This window comes from Arachis ipaensis, chromosome B5 (genome assembly GCF_059453495.1).
Source record: "Arachis ipaensis isolate K30076 ecotype BB chromosome B5, ASM5945349v1, whole genome shotgun sequence".
Lineage (NCBI taxonomy): Eukaryota > Viridiplantae > Streptophyta > Magnoliopsida > Fabales > Fabaceae > Arachis > Arachis ipaensis.
In genome coordinates this window covers 16,956,369-16,980,527 of record NC_142440.1, presented here as the reverse complement: position 1 = coordinate 16,980,527, position 24,159 = coordinate 16,956,369, and the positions used below count along the sequence as shown (strand labels likewise).

The 24,159-nt window shown below is 36.4% G+C and overlaps 1 protein-coding gene and 1 pseudogene across 1 annotated transcript; both read left to right on the top strand.

The window, feature by feature from the left end:
* The first annotated feature begins 1,409 nt into the window (after positions 1 to 1,409).
* Positions 1,410 to 1,787, top strand: LOC148563476 (uncharacterized). The gene has a single exon (XM_088486646.1). The coding sequence runs from the start codon at positions 1,410 to 1,412 to the stop codon at positions 1,785 to 1,787; it is 378 nt and encodes a 125-aa protein (XP_088342772.1).
* A 6,345-nt stretch (positions 1,788 to 8,132) lies between these two features.
* LOC110267246 (uncharacterized) lies at positions 8,133 to 8,510 on the top strand (annotated as a pseudogene).
* The last annotated feature ends 15,649 nt before the right edge of the window (positions 8,511 to 24,159 follow it).

Genomic DNA, 24,159 nt, shown 5'->3' with positions numbered 1-24,159 from the left:
GTTTCTGAGTTTCAGAGGCAGTGACACCCACAACAATTTCACCGATCATCTTTATTATAACCTTATCAGGAAAGGAGTTTTTGCCTTCAAGGACAACAAGAGGCTTCAAAAAGAAAAATCTATCTCATTCTAACTCATGCAGGCCACCAGAAAATTCTTCCATTTCTATCGTTGTCTCTCAAGTGATTATGCTGCCTCCACATGGTGCCTCAATGAAATGGCTACCATAGCTCAATGCAAGAAAGAGTTTGGACAGAAGATTTTTTCGGTTTTCTATTATGAGATCCTTCTGATATTTGAAAGTAGAGTGGGGTGTATGAAGATGCTTAGGGAAGAAGAAGAGAAAAAAAGAATTAAGGTTTTAGAAAAGTGAAATTATATTTTTAAAATTATAAAAACTAAAAGTGGGCAACTTTTTGTAATTATGATAATTGTTAACTGATATGTTATCCCTAAATTTTAACTCCAAGTAACTCAATTGACGGTTGGTAACTTTTGTTAAATTTTAAAATCTTTTAGAGATTATTTTATCAATAACAAAGTGTAAGACCTCTAACTTTTTAAAAGTTATTAATTAATCATTTACGATGCATTATATTTTTTTAAGACTATATTTCGGAGATTTTTATATAAAAGTTGAGTAAACTCTTATTTTTGATTTAGAGTTCTTATAATTGAAAAATAGGGAATATTTTATATGCCTTAATTTTAAATATTTATATTTTTAACCTTATTTTATAAATGAAGGAGAATTAATTTATTTGTCTCCAATTTTTATTTAATTAGCATTTAATCGAAACTAATTTATAAATTTGTAATTGAAAGGTATTTTCAAGATGGATATTTTATATTTAATTTAATATAATATCTCTTAATTTTATTAAAATTTAACAAAATTCCAAATTGTCCAAAAATCCCTAATTTCACATTTGCCCCAAATTGAACCCTAATCCTAAAATCAAACACACAAAACCCTAATCTTAATTAACACATAATTTTCCCTTTATCCCAAATGAAACCCTAGCTGCCCCTTACCTCCTTCAGCCGCCAATTACTTTCACTTCAATAACCCCACTCATCGAAGAAAGAAAGAAAAGAAAAGGAAAGAAGGAAGGGGGACCGAGGAAGGAGGGAGAGGGGGGAGAAGAGGGAGGCGGCGCGGTGGGTGTCACTGCCACCGCCGCCGCCGCTGCTAATCGAGAGAAGGGGAGATCCAAGAAAGAGAGAGAGTGTGCGTTGGTGGGAGAGGAAGACCGCTGCCACAGTTGCCGCCGTTCGTCCTCCAGCTCGTCGCCACCATCGCGGATCGCCAGTGACCTCGCGCCCGTCGCCGCCAACCACGAGCCAGAGGAGAAGAAGAACGATACTATTACGCTGTTCCTCGCTGTAGATGAAGCTCGCCGCCGCAGATGAAGTTCGCCGCCGCAGCCGTTACTGTTCGCGCTGTCGTCGTCGCCGAAGGGAGCCATCGTCGCTGTCATCGGAACAGAGGGCGAGAGAGAGACAGAGAGCTCGCGGTGGGGGAAAGGATAGGCGCCGCCGTGCTGCGTGAAGCTTCCGCCGCCGTTCCTGCCGCCGTCCAGCCTCAGTTAGCACCGCCGAAGCTCCTGCCATCACCGTCGTTAAAGAAGCTCACCGGAGCTGCTGGAGGCTACCGCCGCTCTACCTGGTTCTGTTTTGAGTCGCGCAACCGTGTCCGTGGCCGTCGGAGACCGTATCTGAAGCCTCTATCTTCTTGGGTTTTGGTTGTTGCAAGTTACTCGGCTCTACGTTGTTGTCGGAACTAGGTCAGATTTACCGGTAACTGCTTCCTCCTTTCTTGAATCTGTTCTATTTCTATTTTGCTCCGCTATTCTGATTTTATTGATATCCCTGCTGCCTTACCAATTGGAATATGTTACTGCCATCAGGACAGATGCATAGGTCCCTGATTATGTTCTTTGCTGCTCTGTCGTTCTGTTTTCTATAGCTGCAGTAAGTTATTTTAACCTTGATATCCTTATTGCTATTGTTTTCCTATGAATTATTGAGAATTTGGTGAAATTGACGTTCTAGGGTCGAGTTTCGGTAATCACATGGTTGGAGTAAAAGCCGTTTTTTTTGTTGTGAAAGTAAACGGAACTGCGGATGCAGCTGCCGCTAAATGCGAGCCAAAAGAAAAAGAGTTTAGTCTCGTAGTTAGATCGCAATCGAGGTAGGGGTTTTTCTTAAATATATTTTACATTACAGGGTTGTTATAAATCGATATTAACGCGTAAAATACATTTTTGTGATTTCGTGAGTCTTATGAATTGAATTGACTTGTTTTGGTTGAATGAGATCATTAATTTGATTTGATATTAAACCCGATTTGATATTGGAATTTGATTTTAAAATAAACTTGGAAAAAGACTTGATATTTGAAAACGGGTTATTTATTGAGAATGATTTGCTATTTTTGGAAATGATTCGAAAAGTGTTTGAGGGAATGGTTTGGTTTGAAACTGTTTGAGAAGACCGAGAATTCTTAACTATTGATTGATGCTGTTGGTTGAAGTCGGTTTAAATTGTGATTTATAGGATTGGTTGATTGAATTCTGGATTTTGTAATTTCTTTGGGTTGAGTACTGTTGTTATGATAATGGCTGTTGGAAGTGATTTGACTGATTAACGGGTGTTTGGTTTGGTTTGGTTGGGACCCGAACAGAGTGGCAGAATCTGAGTTTTAGAGGAGATGCTGCCGAAATTTTATAAAACTGGAAGTTTTGTTTGAAGTAATTGTTTAAAAAGATTTAGTTCTTAAACATTATTTGTTTTGGATTGATTTATTTAGAAAAGTAAGAATTATGTTTTGAATTGAGATTGTTGATTAACAGAAAGAAGGATGATGAGGATTGATTTGAAGTATGATTTTTGAATGAATTTGGAAGGATATGGATTGACGAATGATGATGATATTGAGAATGGCTTAGATATTGATGAATGATGAATGAATTATTTGTGGCTTATGAATTTAAAATATCCGAGATACGAGGTTCCCTGGATTAAGTGCCGTGGCTTGCCACCACGTGTACCAGGTTGAAAACTCGATACTCTGTTGACCCTACGACGTAAGTGTGACCGGGAACTATATAAATTCCCGGGAATGTTACCCCCATTGAGCAATATTGATTATTTGAGAAAAAACTATGCATAGACTCTTAGGGATGCACGTCGGGGGACAGTCTAAGGACAATTCAGACTTGTCGGGTTGGCTGGATAACCGACAGATGAGCCTCATCAGCCATAGGACAGGCATGCATCATATGCATTTGTATGCTTTGTTTGGGTTTGAACTTGTTTTGGTTTGCCTAATTGCTAAACTGTTCTTAACTGCTACTTGAACTATTTGCTGTAACTGCTACCTACTTGTGCTTTCCTTGTTTGTCTTGCCTGTGTTTGTCCTGGCGTGCTACATTTGAGAATAAACTTTGGTGCTGAATTAATGATTGTGTTGTTTGATTGCATGATTGGTTTCTAATTGAGATTTTTCTTATAAAGAAGGAAATGTTTCAGATTTTTGAATAATTACACGTTTCTTTAAAAAGGTTTTGAACGATTACCTACTGTTTTTTTAAAAGATTCATAAGGCAATGATAATCACTGAGCTTGAAAACAATTTTCTTATTAAATATCTTCTTATGACAACTTTGAAACTGCGTGGTGAGACCGTGTGGTTAGGTTCTCACCCCCTACAGCTTTATCTTTTCAGGAACCGGATGAAGCATTAAGAAGAGTTATACTGCGTTCGGTTTATATGTTGTTGTATTAATTAGATTATTTTCTTCCCTCGTCTTTGTTATTAAAATTTTGTAAGAGGGATAGGAATTGTATGTTTTATATGTATAATATATTGAGTTATTATGTAAGGAGTCTTGTATATGAATCTATGCCTGCTTGTATAAAGTATTTATTTTCGGTTTTCTAAAAAATCAGCGATACAGTGTCGAGTCACAGGTTCCTATTTTAGTATTTAATATGTAAAGTAGTTTTAATACTTCTTACTATCAGAGTAGCGCAGCCGGAAGCGTGACTTCTGATAGTGAGGGTGTTACATTATGGTATCAGAGCGGTCCTTCCTGTAGAGCCTGAGGAATGGACTGATTATGCTTCAATTGCATACTCTGAGCGTCTGTCATGTAATAGGTCTCGTTCAGATAATGAGAATTAGAGTTTTATACACATGACGGTCTATTGATTAATGCCATTAGTCTTGCATTGCATAATTCCTGGTATTAAGTTTGGCCGGCTTAACACTAGTAAATTATGTATATGGAAGCACCAATGGGTTATGATAGACAATATGCAAGTCATAGATAACGCGAGTTGCGGGTTTTGGGAGCGTTAGAAATTAATTCTTGAAGTTGGTTGACATGTGATCCTTATCTGTGATAGGTGTTACTTTTACCTTTATCATTTGCATTGGAAATCCTTGATTCAATGCCTTTCTTGAGATACGGTTTGATTCTTTGTCAAATTATATTTCTGACTATCCCCTGGATTCTTAATGTTATGGTCCTCAATTTGACGTTCTCTTATAAGAACTTTGTACTCTAATTTAATTGGAATTTGCTTCGATCAATATATTATCTTTCTTCTTGTTGTTCATAGCAAAATTTTCTGATTTAGATTCTCTCCTTAAGTTATGATTTGATATCTTGCCTCTATGCTTTGCACCATATGCGTATTCTTCTCTTAACATGCACCTACTTACTCTATAGATTCTTGACATCACAGCTTTAGGTTCTGTATTCTTCTACTTAAACGATGTAATTTATCGATGAAATCTGAACCTGTTTTGCCGTAATACATCCTATCTTATAAAGCCCTCTTGTAATTTTTGTTTTGGGTCTTCAAAGTAATTCTGGTTTGATTCTCCTCTTGAATATTTTTCAAGATTCTTGAAAGAATATTTTTGCTCATAGCTTAATTAAGTTTATTTTATAAATTTTGCATATTTTATTTTAATCTGAGTTGTTTTAATGCAAAATCTTATTTAAACATTTCATGTTTCTTTTGAGAAAGTGAATTCGTTCCTTTTTGAGATTATCCATTCTTTGTTAACGCTACCAATGACTTTTAGTATTATTTTCGACTTAGCTCAAATCCGATTTAAATAAATGCACTGTTCTTCTTCTTGATCGTTCCTACAGGAGTTCTTAAATTCAAGTTTCTTCTTAGGACTACAATTTGATTTTCTACCAAGATTTTCAGGAAAATGTTTTATCCTTAGCCTAACTAATTTTTATTTCATAAATCTCGCATAATCTAGCTCGACTTGAATTTGTTTTAACAAGACGCAATATTTACGTTTTTAATTGACTTTCTTGAATTTTGTAAACAATTACCCTATTCTACTCTATGGTTTCTATTGAAGATCTTTGAAATCAAAATTTTTTTCTATTTGTACTTCGATTTTTCTGTCCGGCACACTTTATGATTTTTGACCATTCTTGTTTGTTGGTGACTCAAACCATTTCTTCAAATACTTGTAAACATTGTCTTAAATCATGTTATCTTCTCTTTTGCAAACTTTGTATGTCCTTTATTCGGCCTAAATTTGTTTCGGCTAAATATGTTAACTTTTCTGATGATTCCTATTGAAGTTCTTTGATTCAGATCTCCTAGGAAAAAAAATGTAAATTGACTCTCCTTCTGGAATATTTCATTGTTATTGCGCATTCTTGTTAAATTGCGACTCTATTCATCCTTTTGACTTCATGCAAACGTTGCCCTTGTCATTTGATTTGCTCTTCCTAGGTATTTTATCCCTCTAAGTAAACTCGAGTGCTTCGGTGTCATGTGCAACCCCTAGACATGGGTAACAATATGCTAGTTTTTTAGTACACAGCTTATTGATGCAGGAAGTAAATTTGGTGAGTTTGAAAATGTCGCAGGTTATGGCATTTAATTTTGTACTGGTGTGTTTGAGCACGTGTCAGGTCGCTAAGTTTTCGAACTAAGACCGATTGTTTAGATTGTCGCATAACAATGAATGAGTTTAAAACCTTGATTGAGATTGAACTAGACCTTGGAATACTGGGGATTGGTTATGGCTTTCACTTCTTGAAACTCTCCCATTCCGTTTTTAAACTTGGAAAATGTTTTGATGAAGTATAACTGGATTTTCTTTTGACTATATGTCAGTTTTATGCATGCGTTTGGTTAGTGAAGCGCTTAAATACTTTTACTCATACCTTTTCAAACTTTACATAATCTCTTACAACCTGAAATTGTATTCAAGAAATGTCACATCTATGTTTTCGTTATTCTTTTTCAAATATGTTGTTGTATACTTTTCTTTTGAAAGGAAAAATGATTTTCTTAAGTTTCGATTTTGGTAAATGATGCATTCGAAAGAGTTTCATTGATACTCGAATCTTGTGAATTATCTTTGGCCTTAGATTTTCTTTTTTTATAAACCTCATACTCCTTGACCTTGAATTCATTTCAAACCGTTGTGTTGTTGTCTAATCCTCAAGGTTGTCTTTTAAATTCTTGTGAACATCGTCCTTGTCACCTGACCTTATCTCATGCCTTGTAACCTTCTAAATAACTCGGGAATTGCTTTAGAGGCACGTATGACCTTTGGGCATATCAAATGAAACGTTAGTCTCCTTAGAATGCTGCTCGTGAGCGTGAAAAGATGAAGTAGTAAGTGTGTGACGTAATAAGGGGCTGTGGTAGTTTTATTTCCATGTGAAAATTTGTGGATGATAGGCTTGTAACCAACTTTTTTTGGGTTGCGAAGTAATTGATGGAGTTGCAAATTGAAGTTCTGAAGTGAATACAACGTTGGTGAATGAACGTTTTACCTGTTGTTTAAATACCAGCTTGCTTTGTAGCCATTTTGCCACATTAACTATAACTTTGCATTGTGAACGCCTATCTTGTATCTCCTGCCTTATACCATACTTTACCCTTATATATAAATCTTATAGTTATTCAGTATTTGAACATCTATATACATAAATATGCTAAACTTTCTTGCTTATCTAAAACGCATTTAGAAAGTAAAGTACTGTTGCTTCAGACCCATGTGACATTCTTGTTTTAAACCCCCGTGTAACTTTTGCTTCAGACCACACTTTTTCCATACGCCTAAGTTTTACAAACTATTCGATATTTGGAAAATTAATACATATATCTGCTAAGATCTCTGCTTTTCTAAAGTATTCAAAACTATTTTAGAATGATGTGTATTAAGTTAATTTTCGAGGACGAAAATTTTTATAAGTGGGGTAGGATGTAAGACCTCTAATTTTTTAAAAGTTATTAATTAATCATTTACGATGCATTATATTTTTTTAAGACTGTATTTTGGAGATTTTTATATAAAAGTTGAGTAAACTCTTATTTTTGATTTAGAGTTCTTATAATTGAAAAATAGGGAATATTTTATATGCCTTAATTTTAAATATTTATATTTTTAACCTTATTTTATAAATGAAGGAGAATTAATTTATTTGTCTCCAATTTTTATTTAATTAGCATTTAATCGAAACTAATTTATAAATTTGTAATTGAAAGGTATTTTCAAGATGGATATTTTATATTTAATTTAATATAATATCTCTTAATTTTATTAAAATTTAACAAAATTCCAAATTGTCCAAAAATCCCTAATTTCACATTTGCCCCAAATTGAACCCTAATCCTAAAATCAAACACACAAAACCCTAATCTTAATTAACACATAATTTTCCCTTTATCCCAAATGAAACCCTAGCTGCCCCTTACCTCCTTCAGCCGCCAATTACTTTCACTTCAATAACCCCACTCATCGAAGAAAGAAAGAAAAGAAAAGGAAAGAAGGAAGGGGGACCGAGGAAGGAGGGAGAGGGGGGAGAAGAGGGAGGCGGCGCGGTGGGTGTCACTGCCACCGCCGCCGCCGCTGCTAATCGAGAGAAGGGGAGATCCAAGAAAGAGAGAGAGAGTGCGTTGGTGGGAGAGGAAGACCGCTGCCACAGTTGCCGCCGTTCGTCCTCCAGCTCGTCGCCACCATCGCGGATCGCCAGTGACCTCGCGCCCGTCGCCGCCGACCACGAGCCAGAGGAGAAGAAGAACGATACTATTACGCTGTTCCTCGCTGTAGATGAAGCTCGCCGCCGCAGATGAAGTTCGTCGCCGCAGCCGTTACTGTTCGCGCTGTCGTCGTCGCCGAAGGGAGCCATCGTCGCTGTCATCGGAACAGAGGGTGAGAGAGAGACAGAGAGCTCGCGGTGGGGGAAAGGATAGGCGCCGCCATGCTGCGTGAAGCTTCCGCCGCCGTTCCTGCCGCCGTCCAGCCTCAGTTAGCACCGCCGAAGCTCCTGCCATCACCGTCGTTGAAGAAGCTCACCGGAGCTGCTGGAGGCTACCGCCGCTCTACCTGGTTCTGTTTTGAGTCACGCAACCGTGTCCGTGGCCGTCGGAGACCGTATCTGAAGCCTCTATCTTCTTGGGTTTTGGTTGTTGCAAGTTACTCGGCTCTACGTTGTTGTCGGAACTAGGCCAGATTTACCGGTAACTGCTTCCTCCTTTCTTGAATCTGTTCTATTTCTATTTTGCTCCGCTATTCTGATTTTATTGATATCCCTGCTGCCTTACCAATTGGAATATGTTACTGCCATCAGGACAGATGCATAGGTCCCTGATTATGTTCTTTGCTGCTCTGTCGTTCTGTTTTCTATAGCTGCAGTAAGTTATTTTAACCTTGATATCCTTATTGCTATTGTTTTCCTATGAATTATTGAGAATTTCGTGATATTGACGTTCTAGGGTCGAGTTTCGGTAATCACATGGTTGGAGTAAAAGCCGTTTTTTTTGTTGTGAAAGTAAACGGAACTGCGGATGCAGCTGCCGCTGAATGCGAGCCAAAAGAAAAAGAGTTTAGTCTCGTAGTTAGATCGCAATCGAGGTAGGGGTTTTTCTTAAATATATTTTACATTACAGGGTTGTTATAAATCGATATTAACGCGTAAAATACATTTTTGTGATTTCGTGAGTCTTATGAATTGAATTGACTTGTTTTGGTTGAATGAGATCATTAATTTGATTTGATATTAAACCCGATTTGATATTGGAATTTGATTTTAAAATAAACTTGGAAAAAGACTTGATATTTGAAAACGGGTTATTTATTGAGAATGATTTGCTATTTTTGGAAATGATTCGAAAAGTGTTTGAGGGAATGGTTTGGTTTGAAACTGTTTGAGAAGACCGAGAATTCTTAACTATTGATTGATGCTGTTGGTTGAAGTCGGTTTAAATTGTGATTTATAGGATTGGTTGATTGAATTCTGGATTTTGTAATTTCTTTGGGTTGAGTACTGTTGTTATGATAATGGCTGTTGGAAGTGATTTGACTGATTAACGGGTGTTTGGTTTGGTTTGGTTGGGACCCGAACAGGGTGGCAGAATCCGAGTTTTAGAGGAGATGCTGCCGAAATTTTATAAAACTGGAAGTTTTGTTTGAAGTAATTGTTTAAAAAGATTTAGTTCTTAAACGTTATTTGTTTTGGATTGATTTATTTAGAAAAGTAAGAATTATGTTTTGAATTGAGATTGTTGATTAACAGAAAGAAGGATGATGAGGATTGATTTGAAGTATGATTTTTGAATGAATTTGGAAGGATATGGATTGACGAATGATGATGATATTGAGAATGGCTTAGATATTGATGAATGATGAATGAATTATTTGTGGCTTATGAATTTAAAATATCCGAGATACGAGGTTCCCTGGATTAAGTGCCGTGGCTTGCCACCACGTGTACCAGGTTGAAAACTCGATACTCTGTTGACCCTACGACGTAAGTGTGACCGGGCACTATATAAATTCCCGGAAATGTTACCCCCATTGAGCAATATTGATTATTTGAGAAAAAACTATGCATAGACTCTTGGGGATGCACGTCGGGGGACAGTCTAAGGACAATTCAGACTTGTCGTGTTGGCTGGATAACCGACAGATGAGCCTCATCAGCCATAGGACAGGCATGCATCATATGCATTTGTATGCTTTATTTGGGTTTGAACTTGTTTTGGTTTGCCTAATTGCTAAACTGTTCTTAACTGCTACTTGAACTATTTACTGTAACTGCTACCTACTTGTGCTTTCCTTGTTTGTCTTGCCTGTGTTTGTCCTGGCGTGCTACATTTGAGAATAAACTTTGGTGCTGAATTAATGATTGTGTTGTTTGATTGCATGGTTGGTTTCTAATTGAGATTTTTCTTATAAGGAAGGAAATGTTTCGGATTTTTGAATAATTACACGTTTCTTTAAAAAGGTTTTGAACGATTACCTACTGTTTTTTTAAAAGATTCATAAGGCAATGATAATCACTGAGCTTGAAAACAATTTTCTTATTAAATATCTTCTTATGACAACTTTGAAACTGCGTGGTGAGACCGTGTGGTTAGGTTCTCACCCCTCTACAGCTTTATCTTTTCAGGAACCGGATGAAGCATTAAGAAGAGTTATACTGCGTTTGGTTTATATGTTGTTGTATTAATTAGATTATTTTCTTTCCTCGTATTTGTTATTAAAATTTTGTAAGAGGGATAGGAATTGTATGTTTTATATGTATAATATATTGAGTTATTATGTAAGGAGTCTTGTATATGAATCTATGCCTGCTTGTATTTTTTCTTAAGATAAAGTATTTATTTTCGGTTTTCTAAAAAATCAGCGATACAGTGTCGAGTCACAGGTTCCTATTTTAGTATTTAATATGTAAAGTAGTTTTAATACTTCTTACTATCAGAGTAGCGCAGCCGGAAGCGTGACTTCTGATAGTGAGGGTGTTACACAAAGACTATGTACCATTTTATCAGCACTAGAATCTTTCAAATACTAATTTAGTATTTACCTCTTTTTATAACCATATATAAAAAATTCTTCTCTTTTTTAACCTGAGTTAATACTTAAATTTTATTTTGAACTTTAAATTGACTCTTGAAATATAAATTGCCTCAATTCCAATTACTCACATTAGTTCCTCAAATGATTTTTGTTAATACCGTATTGACGTGGTATGCTGATGTGTCAGAACACTAATCAACTATGTGGAATAAAGTGATGACATATCTGTCAATGACATAATAATATAGATTGTAGTATTGTATGACATAACGCAATTCGCTTCCATATTTGTTATCTATGTATCACTAGTATATTATCTTTTAAATGATTCAAATTGGCCTCTGAATTTTTATTAATAACTCATGTTAACTCTTGAAATTAAAGAATGCAAATCAAATTAGTCTTTTAAATAATTTTTCTCATTTTTATTTTATAAATTCAAAATTATTAATATTGCTTGAATTCATTAATTTTTTTTCTATATTTTTGCATATTGCATAATATAAAACTTCTTATAAATATTTTTTATTTTTTATAATAATTTAATATTGATAAACTGTATAATATACAATTATATTATTTTAATAAAATAAATGTATGATTGACTAAAATATATATTTTTTATTTTGGTCTAAATTATGCTTGTTACCATTAAAATTAATTAATTAATAAAAAATATTACTTATATAAAAATTATCACAAGATATTTTGTTTGAAAAATATATAAAGTGAATGGTTAAATTTATCTTTTATATAAATATTAATAACCTTATGCTTTTTCTCAATTTTCCTCACATGCCTTCTTTAAAAAACTATATGTTGTCGGAATTGAAAAACGATTGAAACAAACAAACAAAACAAACAAAATGCTAAATAATCTTTTATCATGAACTCCTAGTTTTATATTTTAAGTTTAGTTGGATTCAATCGATGATTATGTATTATATTTTATTGAAGATAAATGAGAATTTTCTAATTAATATATAAGTTAGGTAGTTATTGTTTTTATAAGGGATAAGTATTGTTTTGGTCCCTAACGTTAAGGGTCAGAATCGAAACCGTCCCCAACGTAATTTCCGATTTAGAATAATCTTTAACTTTTTTTTTTCGTATTAAAATCGTCTTTTTAATTTTTTTGGACAAAAATACCCTCACCACTACCAGCACAATTTTCTCCTCCACCACCACCACCACCACCAACACCAACACCACCACCACAACCAGCAACACCACCACCACCACCACCACCAGCTGCACCACCACCACCAACACTAACACCAACACCAACACCACCACCACCACCACCAACACCAACCAACACTAACACTAGGAATACCAAACAATAGCAACAACACCAGACAACACCAAACTAAGAAGCAGAAACAGAAAGCAAAAAAACAGAAAGCAAGAAAGCAAAAGCAAGAAAACAGAAAACAAGAAAATAGAAGCAAGATGCAGAAGCAGAAAGCGATGCAGATGAGGCGGCGAGGTTGCGAGGCGGCGGCAGTGACTCGCGTCTCCTCTCTCCCTCGCGATCCCCAAGGACGACGGCCACGACGACGGCGACGGTGGCTCCAAGCTTCGCCGCCGCCGCCGTCGCCTCCCCCCTTTCCCCTTCCCCCTCCCCCTCTCCCTTTCCCCCCACCCCCACCCACGCGTCCTTTCCCCTTCCCCCTCCCCTTCTCCCTCCCCTCTTCATTTTCTTCCTCTTCTTCTCCAGCTTCTTCCACTTCCCCTCCTTCTCCTCCATCACCACCACCACCAGTAGAAGCGCTCGATTCACTCCCACCACTGCCGCATAGGAGCCATTCACCGATCTGGTGGGGTGCCAGCGGTTCAGGGAGAAATGGGGTAATGGGTTGGCGCTGGGTTTCCTGACGGCGACGACGGCTCCAAACTTTGCTGCTGGAGCCATCCCCCCGCCCCCTCCCTTTTCCCCCTTCCCCCTTTTCCCCCTCCCCTTCGTATACCCTTTTCCTACTCCTCTCCCAACGAGTTTTCTTTTATTTTTTTTTAAATTTTATAACTTTTTTATTAAAGTAGGGGTAATTTAGGAATAAATTAAAATTTTTTTAGAAAGGACGATTTTAAAATGAAATGCAACATTAAGGACGATTTTAAGTCAAAAATTACATCAGGGACGGTTTCGATTCTGACCCTCAATGTTAGGGACCAAAACAGTACTTATCCCTTTTTATAAAATAATGTGTTGTATTGTATGCTTTTCAAAATAAATTTTTTTATTGTGTAATAAAAATTTTATTTAATTTGCCTGTGAAAAATATACGAAAAATTAGAAGATTTAAAAGATATTAATATTTTTTAATTTATAAAATAAAAAATAAAAAATTTATTTTATCGACTAATTTGATTTGCGTTTTTTATTTTAGGAACTAAAATGAGTTATGATTGAAAATTCAGAGACTAATTTAAATTACTTAGAATGATAACATATTAATGATACATAAAAAAATTATGGTGTAACACATCACACATAACTAATACGTGAACAAATTGCGATATGACACGTGACATTATCATCCATATTAGCATGTTTCGTGTCACTAATAAATACGTCATCACTTCATTCTCTGTGATCGAATGTTGTTCTGATACGTGGCATTGACGTCAGCATGCCACGTCAACTTGATGTTAACGAAAATTATTTGAAGAGATAATGTGAATTAAAAAGTGAAAATTCAAGATCTAAATTGAGACAATTTAAGATTTGAGGTATTTTTTAGAAGTCAATTTGAGTGTTAACTCTCTTTAACTTCCATGTACTCATTATAAATAGGAATGTTTGGTTGTGATATTGGGTATGCAAGTTTGGAAAATTTTAGCGAGTGAAAATTAAGGACAAAAATAGTAAGGTTTTTCTCATGTATATAAGCCCCTTGTATGAATGTTATTTTCAAAATATATAAGAGAGTATATAGATTTCTCTGTATATTTTGAGAAATTGTAATCTCACCATTTAGTTATATTATTTTTATTATTGTCTGAATTTTTGTTTAATTTCATCCATTTTTTGTTCATAAATTTTAGTTGCGTTATTTTACCTTAATAATTCTGATACTCGATATTTTTTTGTCTCACAAGAACAGAATAATAGAGTTAAAACTGAGACAAAATTATTTCTTGCTGGATAATTAAGTCTAATTCATCCCAAGAATAAAGTCATTTCATTTGAGGAAGACCATCCCAACAGCTTACTTTGCCATAAAATCTGCAACGATATTTGCGGAACATTACATAAACGTAACAATGACAGTCTAATTTCTCTAAGTAATATCTTAATCTTAATAAGAAAGTCCTTATCTTCTCTAAACATCAATGATGCTTCCTATTGAATTAGAAAAAAAAATTGAACTATTCATTTAATAACATATCTGTAATCATACTCTTAAGGCAACAAGAGTCATTGCTAAATAATAAAAAATTCACATCTAAAAATGTTATCACTAGAAATGAAGTCTCAAAAATTTAACAACTAATATCTCAAATTAAATATCTAAAAATTTTAAGATGGTTCATAGTCCTTAAATTTGCATCACAATTCACTTTGAATATATTTGACCAGAAAAAGAGAGTTTGTCATACACTCAAAAGAGAAGAAGAAATTAAATTCTTTTAGCGAATTGAATTAGAAAATCATTTTCACACCTTCTTTTGAGTAAAGAAATGATATTTTTAAATAAATTTTTAATTGGTATAATTTACCAAAATAGTAGCCGAAGTGACATGCAGAAATATGTGTGGTATGCAAGAAAAAAGCAACCATGTGTTGCAAAAAAAAATGCGTACCATTTTTCATAACGTGTCATTATATAAAGTTGTTATTCACATGTGAAAAGATGTGGCTTATATTTGTGTAATATATATTGCAAGCCTATTTTGATTTAATTTATCAATTTTGAATCTATCTATGAGCCTTTTTAGTATCCTATTATGTATAAATCTATCATCATTTTTTTAAATTAGTTATTTATTCATATGATCAATACACACACATAGCCAAAAGAAAACCAGAGGGATGAAAGACACCTCTTTTGTTATATGTATGAGTATGTGATAGATTAGAAAACATGCAATAAGATTTGTAATGAATTTGTATAATGGGAAGAAAGTATACTGAATTAGTGTTGTATTACTAGTGAATAGCATGAATGAAAAGGAGTATGAACACAAACGTTTCCCTGCTTCGAGTGAGGGTTATACTCCAGAGCCAATTCTCTAATGACCAAATGATAATTCTCTACTCTCTCCTGATACTACTTTTACCCCATATCAATCATTCTCATACTCAAACGTAACTAACTTTGCCACATAGGCATTCCAGAAGCAATTTGTTACATCACATAATCTTGGTGCCAAGTTGGGCGTTTCTTTCTTCTAGGACCCAACATCTCTGGCCCATGACTCTCTTCTTTTTCATCTTCAATTGATTCCTCTTCAGCTGGGCCTTGTTGGTTTAGATTTGGGTTTGCATCAATTATCCCCCTCTCCACTATGACCTTGTCCTCAAGGTCCACATCTAGAAACTCCCTGCTAAGTTCAACCATATCTACTCATGTGGTCTCATGGCGAGGAACTCCTTCCCAATCAACAAGGAGTTCAGTTCGAGGTCCTGTCGGAGTGGAGACAACACGACTTGCTATGATGGCTGCTGGGCGTGGCTGCAGGGAAGACTGTAATTCAGCTGCAGATGGCACTGACACTTGCGGAGGACCGTGGAAGGGTTTCAGCACTGATACATGGAAGACCGGACGAAGGGCACACGACTCCAGCAACTCCAACCGGTAAGCCACCTTCCCTACCTTCTGAATGACTTTGTAGGGACCATAATATCTCTTCCGTAGTTTATTATGTGGCTCCAAGGATAGGGAGTGCTGCCTATAGGGTTTAATCTTGAGTAAAACCATATCCCCAAGATTAAATTCCATGTCCCTTCTATGTGAATCAGCTTGCTTCTTCATTTTATTTTGAGCCTTTGAATAAAGTAAGTCAGTTCCTTATTCAGAACTTCCCTCACCTTTAACATCTCATCCACCTCTATAACACTCGTAGTACCTGAGGAGTACCCAGGGAGTACATTCATGGGAAATCCAAATAAAGCTTTATGTGGAGTCATGTTAATAGTAGAATGGTAGGAGCCATTATTACAGAAATCTGCCCATGATAAATTGGTGGTCCATTATTTTGGATAGGTGTGTGTGAATACGCGTAGGTATTGCTCAAGTGTTCGATTAACCACCTCTGTTTGGCCATCACTCTGAGGGTAATATGCAGAGCTATAAAGTAACTTAGTCCCACTTAATTCAAACAAAACTCTTCCAAAACCGACTCAATAAAATCAGATCTCGATCTGAAATAATAGTAACAGGAAAGCCATGTAACCGTACTAATAAATTAATGAATACCTGTGCCACATCCTTGGCTGTAAACCCAGGTTTCAGAGCACTGAAATGACCCACTTTGCTGAAACGGTCCACCACCACTAAGATCCCTGTAAACCCAGTCGACTTAAGAAGTTGCACAATAAAATCCATGGAAATATCGGCCCATGGTCTAACCGGAATTGGTAAGGGCTATAGAAAATCTTGGGACTTGGCAGGAATGTACTTAGTGACTTGGCACTCTTGAGAGTGCTCAACAAACCTGTGAACTTGGCCTCGCATTCCAGGCCAAAAAAATGACTCCCCAAGGGCCTTGTAAGTCTTGAGAATTCCCCCGTGACCGCCTCTAAGTGATGAGTGAAACTCTTGCAATAATAATTCCCTCAACCCTTTGAAATCGGGAACCCAAAATCGCCCTTGATACATCAAAAGACCCTCCTTGACTGTATAATCTAGCCCCAATTCCCCTGTTTTCAACTTATCATGGAGGCGCAGCATGGCTGGATCAGTCTGATTCCCTTCCAATAAATCCTGCATCAGTGTGAGATGGATTGAGGTGAAAGCCAGGAATTCATGAGCCATAGTTGTCTCTGGATGCCTGGACAGTGCGTCTGCCACCTGATTTTGTTTTCCCGGTCGGTATTCTATGTCAAAATCATATCCCAATAATTTGTGCAAATAAAATTGTTGTTCAGAGGTCAACACCACCTATGTCAACAGCTCTTTTAAACCCCGATGATCAGTTTTTACGGTGAATTTTTTGCCTAGTAGATAATGACGCCATTTGGCAACCACCTGAGTAATGGCATACAACTCTCGAATATAGGCAGAAGACATAGCCAACTTCGGATTTAGCTTCTTGCTAAAGTAGGCTAAAGGGTGCCCATTCTGGGATTGGACAGCACCTATCCCGGTGTTAGATGCATCGGTCTCAACAGTAAACCTCTGAGAAAAATCCGGAAGGGATAGCACAGGTGTGTGAGTCATGGTTGTCTTCAATTTGTCAAATGCCATGTCCGCTTCAGCACCCCAATGAAAATTATTTTTCTTCAGCAATTCAGTGAGTGGATGAGCTAGTTGGGCATAGGCCAAAACAAATTTTCGATAATAGCCTGTTAACCCAAGGAAACCCCTCAATTGCTTAAGGGAAGTTGGCTTCGGCCAAGCTTGTATTGCCTCAATTTTAGAAGAGTCAACCTTGATTCCCATAGAGCACACAACATGTCCCAAATAATCAACCTGATTTTGACCAAAAGAACATTTAGAAGCTTTAGCATATAGATCATGAGTACGTAGGACAGCAAGAGTAGTTTTGAGATGCTCCAAATAATCCGCCCATGTACGGCTGTAGATGAGAATGTCATCAAAGAAAACTGCAATGAATTTTCGTAGGTAAGGTTGAAAAATCCGATTCATGGTAGCTTGGAATGTAGAAGGGGCATTAGTAAGGCCGAATAGAATTACCACAAACTCATAGTGACCCAAATGAGTTTGAAAGGCTGTGATGTGCACTGAATTTTCATTCATTCTGATTTGGTGGTAGCCCGACCGCAGATCAATCTTAGAAAAATATTCGGCACCAAAGAGTTCATCAAGTATCTCTTCTATAGTTGGTATAGGAAATTTTTCCTTAACCGTAATTGCGTTGAGAGCCCTATAATCAACGCAAAAGTGCCAACCACCATCCTTCTTTCTTACCAAAAGCACCAAGCTAGAAAATGCACTATGGCTTTCTCTAATCACACCAGTTTCAAGCATTTCCACGATCAAACGCTCCATCTCATCTTTCTGAAATTAAGGATACTTGTAGGGTCGTACCTTAACCGGCTGGGCACCCGGTATGAGCTCAATTTTATGGTCAATCTTCCTAGTGGGAGGGAGCTATGTAGGTTCCTCAAAAACCTGTTGGAATTCTTCCAAAAGCTGCTAAATATCTACAGGGACTGTTGGTTTGCTGTTGGTCTCTCCTTCAATCATTCTCAGGTGATAGAACGTAGTAATTACCTTATTTGTCACCAATTTCTGCAGCATTCTATTACTGAGCCCTTCTGATTGCAATAGCCTTTCCCCTTGTAACTTTACCTTTAAATTATGCACTACAAACTCCATAGTCAACAACCCATAATGAATGGTGACATAACCAAGACCCATAAGCCATTGGACACCTAGAACCAAATCTGCACCTTGCAAGTCCAACACATACGTGCTGATGTTAAACTTGTAGCCTTAGAGAATCAAGGCAATTTCCTCACACTGTGCCTAACAGCCAATACTATCTCCATTTCCCACTAGTACTTGTAAAGGAGTCACATCACGCATAGGAATTGCAAGTCTCTGAGCCACACTGGTTTTAATAAAATTATGGGTACTGCCCCCATCAATAAGCACCATCAGTGGCTGGCCATTATATGTTCCCTTCAACCTGAATGTAGTGGGCTAGTACTGCCCCACCATAGCGTTAAAGCTAATCTCAGGTTGCACCGGTTCAATAATTATCGGTTGTTTTGGTCCTTCAGTAATTACCTCCTCTGCTGGTGGTTCCCTCAACAGTTCCTGCATTGCATCCTCTCCAATTAACAGATGCAGTGTGGTTTTACAGCGATGGGAAGGTGACCATTTATCCTCATAATAATAGCATAATCCTTTAGACCTCTTTAGCTTAACCTCCTCTGCTGATAAGTGTTTGTAAGGGGTGTTTGGGATGTGCTTAGGTTGTGTTTGGGTTGTGGTTGGGCTGGATGCTGCTAAGGTTGTTGTAGGATTGTGTGTGTGTTTTGTTGTTGGGATTCGGTTAGTTGGTGGAGTTGGGGTGCTGAAGTATATGGTGGTGTTTCAACTGTTAGGGTTTGTGTATGGTTTCAGGCTTTTAATTGAGTATGTAGGGTTCGCAGCATGCTTTTGTTCATGCAATTTGGCTAAGGCTACCGCGGTATCATACTCTTGAGGTTTAGCTATCATCAACTCGTATTTGAGATACTTCTGCAAGCCAGCAATAAACATGGATACCAACTAATCCTCACTCAACCCAATCACTTGGGTTGATAATTCCTCAAACTGGGTATGATATTCTGCCGTAGAATCAGTTTGTTTTAGCTCCTTAAGAGCTGCCTTTGGGTCATAGAAATAATTCTGGCCAAAACGAATTAACAATGAATTCAAGAATGAGTCACAAGTATGTCAAATATCATTTTTTACTAACCAACGATACCAGGAATAGGCAGGACCAGTTAAATGGAAAGAAAGCATCATGATTCTCATCTCCTCAGGCACACTAAACCATTCAAAATATTCTTGCACCTTGAAAACCCACTCCTCAACCCTTTCACCATAAAAAATAGGTAGTTCAACACGCATACCTCTATTTCCCGAGTGGAAGTGATTAGAATGATGATGATGATGCTTGTTGTTGTTCTCAACGTCAGAATTAGAGTCCTATTCTCTAATTATTTTCTTTTTCTTCTTGGAATCCGCTAACATTCCTTTGATTTGTTTCAGGAATTCTTCCATGGAATGTAAGCGGTCATTAGTGTCCGAGACCTTGCTGTTAATCTCAATCTGACCCCACTGTAAGACTACAATTTCTGCTTGGAATTGTCGGAGTTCATCGGTATCCACCATCTCTCAACGAGAGCACCAATGATAGATTAGAAAATGTGCAATAGGATTTGTAATGAATTTGTATAATGGAAAGAAAGTATAATGAATTAGTGTTGTATTACTAGTGAATAGCATGAATGAAAAGGAGTACGAACACAAACGTTTCCCTACTTTGAGTGAGGGTTATACTCCAGAGCCAATTCTCTAATGACCAAATGATAATTCTCTACTCTCTCCTGATGCTACTTTTATCCCATATCAATAATTCTCATACTCAAACGTAACTAACTTTGCCACGTAGGCATTCCAGAAGCAATTTGTTACATCACATAATCTTGGTGCCAAGTCGGGCGTTTCTTTCTTCTAGGACCCAACATCTCTGGCCCATGACTCTCTTCTTTTTCATCTTCAATTGGTTCCTCTTCAGCTGGGCCTTGTTGGTTTGGATTTGGGTTTGCATCAGTATGACTACTAGTTGACGATAATCTTACACCTAAAGTTAAAGGGCAAAAATAATAAGAGTTTAAATAGGAGAGAAGATTACAAATTTACGATAGGAAAAGTATAAGTAGACAATAAAAATATTAAACAATATGAACAATGGATATATCGGATGTTTAATTCACTAGGTGTTCGGATGTTCAATTCACTAAGTGTGCAAATGGTTATTCTAATATTAAGATTTAGGTGAGTAATTTGGAATGTAGTGTGTTTTACTTGAATTGAGCCAATTTTAAAATTCTTGTTCATATTGTTCAAGAAAATCATTAATTACCTAACATAACCATATATAATGGACAAAAAGAATTGTAGACAACAAGAAGCAGAACATTCTCAACTTGTATAATATTAGTTTCCCTTATTGCCTTTGTGACAAAATCTTCCAAACAGTCGTAATAGCAATGTTGTTGAAACTCAATTAGAAAACAAAGCTGTCTTATTACTTTCCTCTTCTCTCTAAGCACAACCAACTCTTCATCCTTTTCTTCATTTCACACTCTTTTCCAATCTTCCCACTTTCTTTTCAAGCTTGCAAACTACTCGTTAGGTTCAATTTTCCTCCTCCTTTGTTTACTGTTGCTTCTAAGTTCCACACATTTAACCTCAAACATGATACCTCCTATGATTGCACATAATAAGTGCATAATCTGCCAAACCAGGTAAAAGCAAATTTGTTTTTTTATATTCACATTTGTGGGCCTTAGATATAGCAGTAAATGTTCTAAGGACGTTACTGAACTAAGTTATAGTCATAATAATTGTACCCAACAGTTTTGGGTTTAACAATAACCCATCCATAATCACATGTGAGCATAGAAGGTTGAGTTAGTTATGGTAGTTATGATTGTTATAGGAAATTAAATTAGTTATTATTGTTATTATTTTTATATCAGTTAGCAAGTCAATCTGTTATTGGTTAGTGCTGTGTAGTTGTTCTCTTCATCATCAGTATTTTTCAGCCTTTGTAACAAGTAAACTAACTTCATTTCAATATAACATTCATTAACGTTCAATTCATCAATTCTATAGTGACAGTATATCTTATGTTCTGAATTTTCAAAGATAAAAAAATGACTTAGTTGTTGCAGCTCTTATTTATATACGAAAATCTAATCTCGCACTCGCCAGAAGACAATTTTTGCTTCTTCTTCCCTGGTAAGCAGCTTCTAAGGTCTTAAGATTAGTTGTCTGAGTTTCTTCAGGAAAAAATAGTTGATGAATTATTCATTTCTACCAAATCAACATAGTTGGTGTAGAAAATCATGATCTAAGGCGTCTAAACATCCATGAATCAGAGAGTTAGCAATGAATGGAGTGGATTGATTAACTTCTCATAACAGCAAATGAGAAAATTCAGAATTACTAAAGTGAAGATAGTTTACAAGGCTTAAATAACCGTCCTAACCAACTTTACTTGTTCTGGAAGCTTCTAACTACTACTCCAAATTGCTAACAGAATTAAGAACTAACTAACATAATTAGTTATGATGAACAGTCTAACTAACTAATGCTAATTACTAACTATGGCTACTGCTAACAATCCAAGCTTGTTAAGATAGTAGAAAATGGTCCTGGTGGTAGAGACTTGGTGAAAAAATCGGCAGGTCTTTGGAAAAATCTGGCATTAAGTGAATCACGCCTGAGAGTAGCTTCTCCCCTACAGTATGACAGTCCACTTCAATATGTTTGGTTCATTCATGGAATATGAGATTATTGTCTATATGGATTGCTGACTGATTGTCACAGAAAATGGTGATAGGCTTTTGCAAGGAAAAGCCAATGAATGACATGAAAAATGAGAGCCATCTAGCTTCACAAGTAGCAAAGGCAAGTGCCCTATATTCTACCTGTGTGGAAGATCACAGTCGTCTGTTTCTTGCTCTTCCAACTAATGAAGGAGTCACCAAGTATGAAATAATAGTCTGAAATCAAGCATTTGGTATTGGCACACGTAGCTCAATCAACATGAACGAAACCTGAAATGTGCAGGTTGGAGGAAAAAGAGAAGAAGAGACCTATGGTGGGTTGACTTTTGATGTATCTTAGAAACTGACTCAAGCGACCCACAACATAAGAAATATCAGTTCAGGTATTTGTGAGATAGAGGAGGGGTCCTATGAGTCGCCTATAGAGGGAGCAGTCTTCTAAGGGAGTGCCAGATTCCTTTGTCAGCTTTTGAGTGTAGTCAATTAGGGTGGAGAGTGGCTTGCAGTCTAAGTATCCAAAATTCTTAAGCAAGTCAATAGCATACTTCTTTTGGTAAATGTGAATCCCAACCTTGGATCGTACCACTTCCATACCCAAAAGGTATTTCAAATTTCCAAGGTCTTTGATCTTAAATTTGTCATCCAGAATCTGTTGAATTGAGTTGATTTCTTCAATGTCATCACCAGTGAGCACAAGGTCATATACATACACAAGTATGGCACTGAAGCCTTTATCCGTTTGTTTGATAAATAAAGAGTGGTTATCAACACACTGCTTGTAACCAGCTTCAACTAGCGTTTGAGATAACTTGATGTTCCATTGTCTACTAACTTACTTTAATCCATAGATGAATTTTTGCAATTTGCAAACAAGGCCTGACTTGTGAGTTGCTAAACCCGGTGGAACCTTCATTTAAACTTCTTTATCCAAGTTGCCATGTAAAAATGTAGTATTTACATCTAATTGTTTGAGATGCCAAATTTTGGCTGCTGCAATTGCTAATATTAGCCTCATGATTGTTATTTTGACCACGGGACTGAAGATATCACCATAATCAACACCTTGGACTTGTGTAAAGTCCTTTGCCACCAAACATGCCTTATATATATATATTCTCTATAGACCTGTCTGGATTAAATTTGACTCAAACAATCCCCTTACAATCCAGAGTCTTTTTGATGGTTGAATTATATTGCTGTTGCTTCTGCCTTAAATTGGGAGGATAACCATGCTTTTTGTAGCAGGTTTCTTCAGCGTGTCCTTACTTGCCACAAAAGGTGCACATCATGTGAGCTCCTTTTCCATGACTTCCTTGTGGACTTGTGGTGAGGTTCTTCCTCTACGTTCACCGCACCATGTAAAAAATCATGATCTGAACATCCATGAATAAGAGAGTTAGCAATGAATGGAGTGGATCAAAGAGTTTGATTAACTTCTCATAACACCAGATGAGAAAATTTTAAATTACTAAAGTGAAGATAGTTTACAAGACTTAAATAACTGTCCTAACCAACTTTACTTGTTCTGGAAACTTCTAACTACTTCTCCTAATTGCTAATAGAAGAACTGACTAATAGAATTAGTTATGATAAGCTGTCTAACTAACTAATGGTAATTACCAACTATGGCTACTGTTGTACATGAGAAATGACCTAGGTTATCGATGGAATTAATATGAAATATACTTTAAGGTTTTTTATAACTAGAATGACAAATATAACATTGACAAAAATAAAGTATAAACTTGGCAGAACCATCTTCGGTAGTAACTTGTCTTCACTTCTTGAGTTTTCTGGGCAGCATAGACTAGACTAAGGCAACATCACCCAATTTCCAAGCTTTCATATTATTATTTTAAAAGGTCATAATCTCTTGTTCAAAAAACCTCAACCATTTAACTAAGATAGAATGTATGAATAATAGAAATTAACGACGAACTCAAAAAATTTTGACAATAGAAACAATATATATAACATAATAATAATAATTTTTATAATAAAAAATATTACTTGTATATAAAAATTAGGACAAAATGCATATATAAACCAATTGGAGGCTAAATACAATAATGAATACAATAAAGAGTACATT